Source organism: Notamacropus eugenii, chromosome 1 (assembly GCF_028372415.1).
Source record: "Notamacropus eugenii isolate mMacEug1 chromosome 1, mMacEug1.pri_v2, whole genome shotgun sequence".
Lineage (NCBI taxonomy): Eukaryota > Metazoa > Chordata > Mammalia > Diprotodontia > Macropodidae > Notamacropus > Notamacropus eugenii.
This window is the reverse complement of record NC_092872.1, coordinates 632,064,702-632,077,527: the sequence shown is the minus strand read 5'-3', so window position 1 is coordinate 632,077,527 and position 12,826 is coordinate 632,064,702. Positions and strand designations below refer to the sequence as shown.

The window sequence follows — 12,826 nt, the reverse complement described above, 5'->3', positions numbered from 1 at the left end:
AACCCAAAGCCAGAGTGTGAGACAGTATGAGAACACGTATGACACCAAGGAACCTTCAAACTCAGATAGTCGATGTTTCTGTGACTCTTGGGCTGCCATTTGGAAATGTCCTACTAGTAGCGATGATTTATTTAAATGTTAAAGTTGCATCTGGATGGTGCATTGAAAACGTCATTGGTGTGGTCTGTTAGGGCAGGAGAATAGGAATCTAGACTCTTCTGTGGGTCCCTAACTGATGAGTTGGTTTCAATTTGGACAGGGCCAGGGTTGTGCTGGAACTAGCTCTTGAGAGCTAATTGTTAGATTTTCTGTGTGAGCATACTAGGGATTTCCCTGGAAAGTGGCAAAGACAACAAACCAAGGCTTGATTTATTATTGTTTTTATTGATTATCTAGCTTTAAGAAAGTCATGGGGAAAATGTTAATAATGCAAATTAAATTTAAAAGTGTGTTGTAGATACTTTTTATTTTGTAGAGAGTCAGTTGTTAAACATTTATGAGCATACCCTAGACAGGGGTTTATTATCCCTCAGGCATTTATGGTCTTTGTTCAGTTTGGGGCATCTGCATTCTATTTGGAGCTTCTATTGAATATCCCACCCCCTCACTATTTCTAGGATCTCAGAACTATATAATTCCTAGCTATAGTTCCATATCTATAGCTCAATTTCTTTGTCTATTGAATAGGGAGATATCAAGGACTATGCTTCTATGGGGTCCCGCTGTACAATCCAGATACTACAGAGTTGGAATTTTAAATGGCTTCCAACAAAAGAGTCATGGCCCTTAGCCTCAAGCTCACAACCTCCTGCTCTGACAGTTTTGTTTAGGAAACATGCTAGTGAGCTTGTCAGACAATGCTCCTGAAACCAGAGACTGCCTTCATGTGATACAGTAGAGTGAATATTGGATGTGAAGTATAGGTACCTAGGTTTAAATCTATAGCTCTGCTTCTGACCACTAATGTGACTTTGGGTAAGTCATAATGCCTTTTGGGGCCTCATCTGTAGAATGAGGAGTTAGAACTAGGTGATCTCTGAAGTCCTTTCAGCTCCAGGAAAATGAAAGGGTAGCAATTCAGGGAAGGATAGATGAACTTTATGTTTTGAAAATGAATTCATTCCATCAATAAATATTTAATTAGCCCTGTACTAAGTGGTGGGGATAGAAAATTTATAAATAAAAAAAAAAGTAGTCCCTGCCCTCAAGGAGCTTACAAACAAATTGGAGAAGACAATATATAAAAGAAAGCTGGAAAGTGGTGAGGAAAAGGTAGTGGGAAGGTGACAGAAAAGTCCCAAACTAGTACTGTCAGGTGAGAAATGAGATCTGAGCTGAATTCCCTTTTTAAATGGAAGGTTCGGAGTTTATAGACCCACCCTCCCATCAGAGGGGTATTGTTAAGATGGAGTACCAATGGTGATGGAATCTTGCAGGATGATGAAGTTTTCCCAATAATGAGCTTCCTAGGGAATGGTAAAAAAGTCCCAAAGTTCCAAACATCCAAGTGAGGATCAGAAAGCCTTGTGGGTTTTTTTTTTTAACCTCCTAACTGGGACTGTGTACCCTTATTGAGGTTTAGCCATTTGAAGGGAAAACTTGTTGGCAATTAGGAGGGAATTCAGCATTTATGGCCTCATTCCCAGTGGGGTTGGGAGTAAATTAGGCCTTTTATTTGGGCAAGGTTTTAGGGGACCACAGATATACATGTTTGGGCAGGTAGGCAGGCTCACCTTGGGGCAGCATTTCCATTGGATCTCACCTTGAAGGAAAGGAGAAGGTCCCATGGGAATGTTCTGCCTGAGTGTGCATGTGCAGACTAAGGTAGGGGAAAAGACCACAAGTCAGTTCTCCCTTAATTGAAAGCACGTTTCTGAATCTTACAGAACATACTGTTAAATGAACTGTGGTTTTTGGCATTAATTGCCTATAAAAATTGAGCATATAAACTGCTTACTGGGAAACTCCTATATTCATGAGAATATGAGGCAAGACTCAACAATATCTGGCTTTGAGCAAAACTGGAACAAGTCAAGTTTGGAAAATTATACTCCCCATTCATAATGTTCACCATAGACTTCTCTAAGCCACTGATATAGTGATATAAGTGTTCATATGTCATACATATAAATTTGCATTGGAATTGCCAAGGAGGTACGTGATACTTTCCCAGAATGCATCAGCACTGATGTAGAACTGGGTGATTGAGGGATTTTGCCTGGAGAATTCTTGGAGAAAGACTGTGGAAAGAGAGGGGTAAAAAAGGTGGTTATATAGTGTTCTCCACCTTGGCACCCTCTGAGGAGATGCCAAATGCGCAGATGTAACTTTTCCCATTAGAGAGATGGTAACAAACAGCTAAATTGCAGGGGCTGAGGCTGATGAGGTTGTTTGTTGCATTGATTAAGGAAAATGGTTGTTTGATAATCCAAGCACCCCTGAGACACATAACCCTCCCCCACCTTCATCTGAGTTGAGGAAAGATGCTGTGCTTTTAAATGAGCAACTCCTTTGAGCCTTATCTTTCCCTTCTTCTTCCAAGAGAGAAGGAATCCAAGCAGGAAAAGTAATTTTCTGCTTCAGTGGTCAAAAGCACTTGGCACTGGCCACTGTTATAGTCAACAAACTGTGCCCATTTGCCCTTTCACTTTGCCTGCTGTTCATGAGTTATCTGTTTCTTTTATTTAAAGGAATCAGTGGCCACAAATCCTTGTTTCCTCTTCAACGCTAGTACCATGGATAGAGACTGTGGAGTCTGGTCAATCAGGGGAAAGTAGGAGATGCATCCAACCTCTCCTAAGAGGCCTGCATGTGGGGAGGTGGCCAAATAAGGATTTCTCCTGCAGCAAACTGTGATTATATTCATTAACTAGCTTGAAGTTGATTTATAAGCAAGAGGCTAAACAGAGTTGACAATATTCTTATGTCATGATTATGGTCTACATCATCCGAAAGAATTTCCAAACCAATCACATTATGGACTCATTGAAGTAATTAAGTCAACCACAAAAGTTTAGGGGCTGAAAGAAATGAACAGAGTTAACTCTTTATCTGCTAAAAATGTGGAGGTGGTGGTAATGGTGATAGTCAATATAAACAGTTTGTAACTATTACAGGGCCTTCTCCCAGAATCTCTGACATGCTGCAAACAATAGTTTACACTTCTAGGGTTAGTTTACAAGCACTTTATTCACAATTATGCTGCAAGATTGTGCAAATATTCATGCTCCCATTTCACAGATGGAGTCTGAGACTAAGGGAGGTGATATGCTAGGCCCAGGCCACACAGTAAGTGGGAGAGCAAGGATATGCATCAAGTCTTCTATTTTAAGAATAGTCCTCTTTCCACTATAGGATTTGAGAAAACTAATGACCAAAAGCCAGGCTATGGCTTTGGACTTCTGTATTTAATTGAAAATGAGAGCTCAGTGAGTTTATTCCCAAGATGTACTAGAGTAGCAAGGCAGCATTATAGAGTGGAAAGTATTTGGTTTTGAGTCTGAGGACTCAGATTCATATCCTGGCATTTAAATCCCCAATGTGTTTAGTTACTTATTGAGATTGGGCCTCAGTTTGTCCATCTCTAAAGTAAGGAGGTTAGTGGTGTTTAAGGATTTTTTCAGCTTTTAAGTTAATATCCTATTGGTACATTGAATCAGAGAAATTGACTCCCTCTGCCATTCCTACCCTCTCCCAAGGAAGTTGTATCAGGTCAGTGGGTCAGAGAAATAAGAGTAGGGAAGTGACTTTCCCGGCTAATGAAGAGAAGAAGAAGAAGGAGAAGGAGGAGGAGAACGAGGAAGAGGAGGAGGAGGAGGAGGAGGAGGAGAAGAGACTCATACACACAACCAACCCACAACTTTCCACACACCTTAATAAGGCAAAAGCAGTAGAACCACCCTTCCCTTCACCCATAAAATAACATTCCTTTAACTGTATTCGACATATTTTAACATCTCTTCCCCTTCTTTCTCCCTTCAGGGCCATTCCTAATAACAATAATTTTCCTTCTATAGCCCTTGAAGGTTTACCAAGTGATGTCACTACCCATACAGGAACAGAATCCATTTACAATTCACCAGTTAATGGTCAGCCTTTTCTAATGAACTTCTCTGAACTCAGCTAGGCTAGGCCTCTTGTGACAGACACACAGTCTGCCACCTGGCCTGTAATAGAAGACTTTTTAGCTTCAAGGGAACTACTGGAGTTTGGATTGGCTGAAAGAGCCTTTGAGGACTTAGGGTCATCTCCACATTAGGAGGAGTGAGGCATCAGAGGAGGACTTTAGTGGAGGGGGTGTAAGAACAGTCAATACAACAAGGTGATGAGAAGGTCAGGAAAGCTGAAGCTAGCCAACTTACTTTGAACAATGAATCCATGAAGAATGACTCCAGGAACTCTATGGAAAAGAATTTTCATATCTTTATTGGAATGTAGTCTTCATAGAACATGAAGTATGTAGAACATGTGGAGAAACCATCGTAAACAACTGGCCAAAAGCTGAAGAAATAACTTTCTTCTGCCATTAAATGGATGATGTTCAAATTAAATCTGTTGACCTAAGGTCTGGTTTCCTAAGCTACTGTTTTTAGAATAAGAGTAGGCAGCAAGTTCAGGAAATATACTATACAGGGAGACTTGAAACTATTTACTGTTATAACCACTTACAGATAATTTGTTTTAAAAGTCATTATTTCTTCTCCAAAAAACAGTTCTCCCCGATGATGAATACTAGACTAAGACATACAAAACTAGAAATTCCAGCCACAGACCTTGAATATTCACTTCTTTGTCAGAAATATAGCATTAAATTGGAGCATCAAAATGAACCAGGAGAACTTAGCTGCTGTCTGCTAGTAGCTGTTGCTCCACGGAAGCTCTTTTGCTGTCAGACTTGGAGGTCAGCTGCATCTACTTAGAGAGAAGCTGTGGACATAGAACACAGTGACTATACTATGTTACTGGTGATGAGCTATGTGATTAGTCTGCTAACAGTGAACACAATTACTTTTGTCAATGTGTCAGGCATACAGGAGACTGGAGATTGTCTTTTTTGTGGCTAACTGTCCTAATATCCTCTTACTCAGATATCGCACTAGGTGCTATAGAAACATGAGAAGGAGTGAGGAGTATGGAAGAGTGAGCCACTGCCGCCATTAAGTCCAGCTTGTCCATATTAAGAACACTCCAAACAGTGGGCAATCCAATTCCAGAAAAATAACTATCGCTGTGTACCTATACCTGCTCTTTACAATATTTGCTTTAAGTGATACTTTAGATTCTCTCAATATGTGGTTCATGGACCACTAAGAGTCTCTTGTGGTATTGACATTTTTATACTATGGCACTGTCTGTGATCTTGTTCCAGAGTAAATGAATGTAATACTTATTAGCGTCTCTTTAAAAGCACTGTGGTTTCTTCCCAATCATTCTCACAAACATCCTTTTCAAGTGGCAAGTGGGATTGGTCCAGGATGGATGGAACAAAGTCTTTCTAAAAGGGTTCACAAATTATTGTTTTGGAGTAAGGTGTACATTTGATATTACAATAGACCTATGGTTTCATTAGGGTATCCTACTGAGGACTATGTTGGCAGCCTTCAATAGTTTCTATGACCAAAAAGAGTTATCATCTGGTGGGCAGCCTTCTGGCAATGAGACTCTTTAGACTAAGCCAACCTGATCCTTGGATATAGAAAACCTATCAGTGAGTCAGTGCATAAATTCTTTTCGTCTTGGTGGAACCTGACAGATTTGGAATTTTTTTGCCCTGGTCTTTGAGGACCCAGGATCACCTCCACAGTTGAAAGTCATCCTGAAGGACATCAGAGTGAGAAGGATGGAATATGTTAAGCATGGAATGAATGTTGTCAGATCATAAAACATCTTGCTTATGACATGCCAACACTCACTACTATTGGTAGTTTTTTTGCTTTTCTTTAAGAGAGGAATGGGTTTGTTAGAGCAGGAAGAGGGCCTGGGATAACATGGTCTTTGCCTGTGAGTGGCTTGCTTTCCCATCTTTCCTTGTCAGTCTGTGAGCTTGCTTATTTCACTATAAAGCAAGCCAGAATAACCAAGTAGACCATAACAGATTGGTCCAATGAGAGCTTAAGGCCAGCTCCTGTCTCTGTCTCAAGTTCACAGTACTTAAGGGCACATAATTCCTTTATTAATTGCTCCAGCACCCTCGAGTGAATATCACTTGCATTTTTTTCTTCTAGGGTCTCCAGATTGTTGACTGCGTGGGTGGCATTCATGCAGTTGCTGATGAAGATGTCCTTTGTTACATTAGACTCAGTGCACCCAACATAATGGATTTCATCAGGAAACAGTTGGTAATGGGTCTCATAGTAGCTATTGCCCTCCTCCCCAAAGTCAATGGAAAGCTTTCTGCCTTGCCTGATGAAAGCTCCCTGGAGTATCTCTGATGGCTGGGCTGTGGTTGGGTTGACCCGATTGGTTTGCAGGCTTTTTCTGTTTGACTTGTTCCTCTGTCTTGTACCTTTGGCCTTGACCAAGGAGAGATCACTAAAGAGCAGGGCAAAGAAAATGGCTGTCCACCAAGTCCCCAAATGTCTCCTCATTGTATAAAAACCTGAAGGTACAAAAAAGTGATAGTTAATTTTTCCTTCATCTTGTAAATGGTGAGAAATTCCCTCCTAGCAGTGGGAAGAGCTAGATTAGTAATTTCAGAACATAACACAAGCCCCTTGATGAAGGCACTTAATAAATATTTGTTGTGTTATTGATATGTTAATTGATGGTACTATAGCGAGTGAGATTTAGTGGAAAGTTGCCAAAACTTGGAGTCAAAAGACTTAGGTGGGGCAGCTGGGTGGCACAATAGATAGAGCTCCATACTGGAGTCAGGAAGACCTGAGTTCCAATCCAACCTCAAATGCTTACTAGCTGTGTGACCCTAGGTAAATCACTCAACCTAGATTGCCTCAAAAAACCCCCCAACTTAGCTTAAAGTACTGGCTCTGCTGCTACTAGCCATGAATGATACTGTGCTGAACTTATCTATGCAAATAATAATAATAACTATCCTTTATGTAGTTAGTGATTTCTATGTACCAGGCACTGGACATGGCCCAGATGCAGTTGGAGATCTTGGCCTTTAAAACTAAGGTCTTTCCCAGGTCTCAATTTGTCTGAGGCAACACCCATTCAGTGATGAAGTCTTGGTAAGAAAAGAGGCAAAAAAAAATGGTCTCTTTTACCTAGTAAAAAAAAAAAAATCAAAACAGAAATAATTGCTAATTACATTCACTCCGAGCCCTCGGAATCCAAACAATGACCATGGTAGGCTTGGACTGGGACCAAAGTCAAGTGCAAGTCATGTCATCATTTTTCTGATGGCATGGTCTTCTTCAGCAACGAAGGACGAACACACAATGGCTGATCAATCAATGAGCATCAGAATGATTTAGATTTAAGGCATGGTCCTTAAAAAAAGACATTTAGCCCATAAACCCCAAGATATCTTGCAAGATTTCCACGATCAAAATTTGTATTACTTTGGGCAGAGTGCTGGCAAGTAAGGGTATGATACCCTGTGTGCATGGAGGGAGGGAGGGAAGGAAGAAAAGAAGTAAAGAAGAAAGGAAGGAAAGAAGGAAGGAAGGGAAGAAGGAAGGAAGGAGCTGCATTGCCCAGCTGGAACTGGACAGTTGGGTCCCCAACTGACAGTTACTACTACTCATAGATTAATGTATTTGATACTGGAGACAATAGGAAAGCATTAGAGTATATTGAATGTGTGAGTGACTGGAGTTGGGTGTTGACATGGTTGGACCTGCACGTTAGGAAAAATCACCTAAGTGGCTAAAGGGAGGATAGATTGAAGTGGGTAGAGACTTGAGGCAGACAGATCCACCAGCAGGCTATTTCAATAGTCTGGGTAGGAGGTAATGAGGGTCTTCACAGGAGTGGTAACAATGTCAGAGGAGAGAAGGGGGCTTATTAGAGAGAGGTTGCAAAGGTAAAATCAACAGGCTTGGTAATAGCTTGGATATGGGAGGTGAGAGATGGTGAGGAATCTAGGGGGGATCCTAGGTTGTGAGCCCAAGGGATTAGAAGGGTGGTTTGGCCCTCTGCAGTAATACCAACAATTCCCAGGTTATTAGGACCTGCCAGAGCATGTCCTCCCCTGATATAATCCTCAAGAGCACAGAATCACCTCCACAGGAATTGAAAGAGCACTTTAGGGGAGGTAATACATACCCCGGGCAGGTTATTCCAGAGAATGGCCCACTTTTATTTCTTGAATGAATAGAGATTAAATAAATGGCAACATAAATTATCCACTGGAATCACTTTGCAGCCTAAGTCCTTTGGCAAAAGTGTGCATCTGGTTCTCAAGATAAGAATAAAATAAGTGCATGTGAACATTAGGAAGGAAACACCAGTGGACTAATTTTAAGGAATACTCAGTCACAGAATCTCGGAGTTGGAAAGCACCTTAGAGGTTGTTGAATCTAAGCTGTATCTGAGCAAGAAACGTGTCTAGAATGCTGTGGGGTAATACAGTGGAAAGAGGACTGACTCTGGAGTCAGAGAATGTAGGGTTCAAATTCTACCTCCCTGGGCCTCAGTTTCCTCATCTGTAAAATGAGAAGTTTGAGCTAGATGACCTCTGAAGTCCCTTCCAGCTCTAGCTGTTTGATTCTATGACCCCCAGAAAGGGGTCATCCAGACTCTGTTAATGGGGGCACTAATGGTCTTGCACTATGGTCCCTTCCACTCTCAGATAGCCCTAATTATTAGAAAATAGAATTTAAACTCCCTGAGGGCAAGGACTATTTCATTTTTGTTTCGTGTTCCTAACATCTAGTTTAATAGAGTGTACATATTTAGTAACTATTTAATTTAATTGAGCTGAAATCTGTCTCTGCAACTTCTACCCATTACTTCTAGGTCTGTCATCTGAGGACCGGAAGAGTAAATCTTATCCCTCTTTTATATGATAATCTTTAAATACTTGTACACAACTCTTATGATCTCTTCTGTCCCCCAAGTCTTCTCTTTGCCATGATACCATCCCCATTTCTTTCAGCTGATTCCTTACGGCATGGACTATACTCTTTCTACCACCTTGTTCATGTTTCTCTTGCTGAGTCCCAACTTGTCAATATCTTTCTTAAAAGGGACACCACTGATACATGTGGGCAAGTGGAAGGTGAGCCTTTCCTGTCAATAGCTACAGATAATCAGAATTCTGCTGATGCCCCACAAATGGGTCATTTACCCCCACACCTCCAGCTTTAAGGGTAGTTACCTCCGTTTTTGGCCAGCTATAACCACTGTTAAATAATATATTATTGTTATTATTTAGTCATTTCAATCATGCCCGATTCTTTGTGTCCTCATTTGGAGTTTTCTTGGCATAGATAGTGCAGTGGTTTGCTGTTTCCTTTTCCAGTTCATTTTACAGATGAGAAAACTGAGGTAAACAGGGTTAAGTGACTTGCCCAGGGTCATACAGTTAGTAAGCATCAGAGGCCAGACTGAACTCAGGAGTATATCATCTTGGTTCCAAGCCTAGTGCTCTATCCACTGAGCCCCCTAGCTGCCCTCCATTTCAGAATATACAAGATTTTTGTGCAGTTTATTAGAAATCAGGACCACAGTCCATTTGACATAAGGTTATAGCAGGGCCATATTTCTCATAAAATGATGAGGCCCTGGAGGATGGAATACCACTGCTTGTTTAGTGATTCTTCTCTTTGTGGTATGCCTATGTGTTTCTTCCTGGGCCAGTATTTTGTATTCTGGTAAAAGGGAAATATGGTTGATATACGGTATACTGTATCACAGAACTCCAAAGCTGGGCTTGACTCATCCATGTGTGCTGTCTTGGACTGGAGGTATCTAAAAGTTGGTCTTACATCAGTCAGTGTACTCATGGTTAGTGATTGCTAGTAAGGATTGATTTCAGATTAGTCAAAAGATATTTGAGAAAGTGTTTTCTCTCTAAGTTCTTCTCTGTATTTTAGGGCTTGCAAAGGGTTTTCTATATCCCATTGTTCCTCATAACAGCTAGGTGGTGCAGTGGATAGAGCACCAGTGCAGGAATCAGGAGGATCTGAGTTCAAATCTCACCTCAGACACTTGACACTCACCAGCTGTGTGACCTTGGGCAAGTCACTTAACCCCAATTGCCTCATCCTGGATCATCTCCAATCATCCTGATGAATATCTGGTCAATGAATTCAGATGACTCTGGAGGAGAAGTAAGGCTGGTGACCTGCACAGCCCTCCCTCACTCAAAACAAAGTCAAGTGCAAGTCATGTCATCATTTCTCTGATGGCACGATCTTCTTCAGCAATGAAGGATGAACATACACAATTGAGAGAGAAGCTGGTGTTTATTAACAATGTTCAGCCTTCCCCCCTAGGTTTTGCCTTGGCTTATTATATTAATTTGCATTCCAATCCATTTGACTCATGAGAATATTTACGTATAATGTCAGTTCTACTTAAGTACTTACCAAGGGCCCACAAACCTCTAATCAAGGTGAAAATTGACTGGATGTCTATAGACTCAGACATAAAAATTGCTTTCATGTACCTCAGAAAAGACGAAATAGGCGGTCACACCCCGCATAATGATTCTGCACCCACTTGGTAGGATAAATTAATAATAATGATATAATTGACCCATTATATAACCATTTGCATAAAAAACCTCCAAGAGAATTTGAAAGTGAGCCTTTTCCAAGTGCAAGGCTTTTTCAAGAATTTGGAAAAAAGAAAAACAGCCAAGGGAACACTTTTTCCCCCCTCATAGCTGAAAACACAAAAAGTAATGCACTTCCCAGAGGGTGATTACCCTTTTTCAGAAGAGAAAAAAAGACTCTCAGCCACCTAGTTATCAGTTACAGGTAGTAAGAATTGAAACTGAATCACTGCATGGTTTTCTCCAAGGGTAGAGAATCCATTTGAAACCAGCCATCAGTTTCTAGAGCATCTGGGATAGATAACCCCAGACCTGGAAAGAACCTTAGTGATCCTCTAGTTCAACCCATCCCTGCACAGGAATCCTTTCTTTGAGATCCCTGATGGGAGACCATCCAATGTCTACTTAAAGATCTCCAGAGAAATGGAACTTAAAAGGCAGTCCATGGTGTTTGGGGGCAATTATACTTGTTAGGAAATGTCTCTATATACAGAACCAAAAGCAGTAAACATCCACCGAGTTGCTTGTCCTTCCCTTTGGGATCAAGCAGAACAAATTGGTTTATTTTCCCATATCACAGCCCTGGAAATGATTGATGATGGCTAGCCTGTTTCTCTAGAACCTTCTTTTCTAGGTTAAACATCTCTAGTCTCTTCAAAGAATCTTTGAATAATGTAGTTTTATGGCACTTTGAATTTCTCCTCAAACTGCTTTACATGTACTTCAATTTGTTAATATCCTTACTAAAATATTACCAGAACTACGTATAATCTTGTGACTATGGTTTGACCAGAACAGAAAATAGTGCAGTTATTATCTTCAATCTGGATACCATGCCTCTATCTGGTAACGCAGCCTGAGATTGCCTTAGCTTTTTGGGATATCATGTAGTCCTGTTGCCAGTCTCTAGGTTTGTTGTCACTTACCTCTTATTCGTTGTTGGAGGAGGTTGCCTTGGGAGCCAGAAGAAGTAAAATTCTCCCCACAGAACTGGTTCATTATCAGTTGTAACTCAACAACTATATAGTGGGAGAAGGAGATGGCACTGATACTCATCTCCAAATATGGTATAATGTTATTCACTTCCTGGTAGTACCAACCTGGAAGTCTAATCTAGGTGGTTCCCTGTTTGTCCAGATGTACGTTCTCATCACTCCCTCTTTGAAGGCTGTGAGATTTATAAGAACCTTAGAATGTGTCAAGAGAAAAATGCATCTCATATTTCAATCTCCTTCATGAAAGTAAGATAGTTAAGTTAAAAATAGTTAAAAGAAAATACTTTCCCTATCAATTCCTTGAGCAGGTTATTGTTTTAAAATGGTTGTTGAATGTCCAGGTTGTGTTAGGAATTAGGGCCACCTATAAAGGACTATTGGATACTTCTCAGGTATTCTAGGTGGTCAATAGCTCTTTAACCACTTTGGGAGAGTCAGGAGAGCTTATTGTTCCTGGAAATTTCCCAGTGGTCTGGTTTGGGGCACAGAAGGCATCTTCATGTGGTGTGGCAGACAAAGCACTAACACTGCAATCAGAAGACTTGGGTTTGAATACCAGACCCTGGGTAAGTCACTCAATCCTGTTTGTCTCAGTTTCATCATCTGTAAAATGATCTAGAAAAGGAAATGACAAACCACTCTGGTATTTTTGCCAAGAAAATCCCAAATGGGGTCAGACACAACTAACTGAACAATAAACCTATGTAATGTGAAACAAATTAGTTTTCATCTCTGCGTATCCCTTCCTTTATCCATAAAACTATTTAAAAATAGCATTTACAAAACACTTTCAGGTTATGCAAAATGCTTTACCAATGTGATATCATTTAATTCTCATGACAGCTGAGTTAGATGCTACAATTATTCCCATTTTTCAGATGAGGCAGATAGAAGATCAATGCCTTGCTCAGGGACTGTATCACATACCTGGTGAGATCCGATCTGAACTACTGAGATAGTGTCTGAGGTCAGATTTGACCTCAAATCTTCCTGACTTCAGGGCCAACTCTCTCTATCCATTGCACCACCTAGCTGCCTCTTTGAAGATTTCTAAGCTAGCTCCCAACTTTAAATCTGATCTTCTATGATCTTGCCAGAGTGAAAACCCTGTAATTATTCCTCTGCTTCAGGTCAGTTGCCCCTGCTC

The 12,826-nt window shown here is 40.7% G+C and overlaps 1 protein-coding gene across 1 annotated transcript; it reads right to left on the bottom strand.

The window, feature by feature from the left end:
- Positions 1–6,047: 6,047 nt before the first annotated feature.
- PRND (prion like protein doppel) lies at positions 6,048–11,683 on the bottom strand. The gene is made up of 2 exons (XM_072645468.1): positions 11,611–11,683; positions 6,048–6,598 (listed from the first exon to the last, which is right to left on the bottom strand). Exons 1-2 carry the CDS (start codon positions 11,681–11,683, stop codon positions 6,048–6,050), a joined length of 624 nt encoding a protein of 207 aa, XP_072501569.1.
- Positions 11,684–12,826: the final 1,143 nt, after the last annotated feature.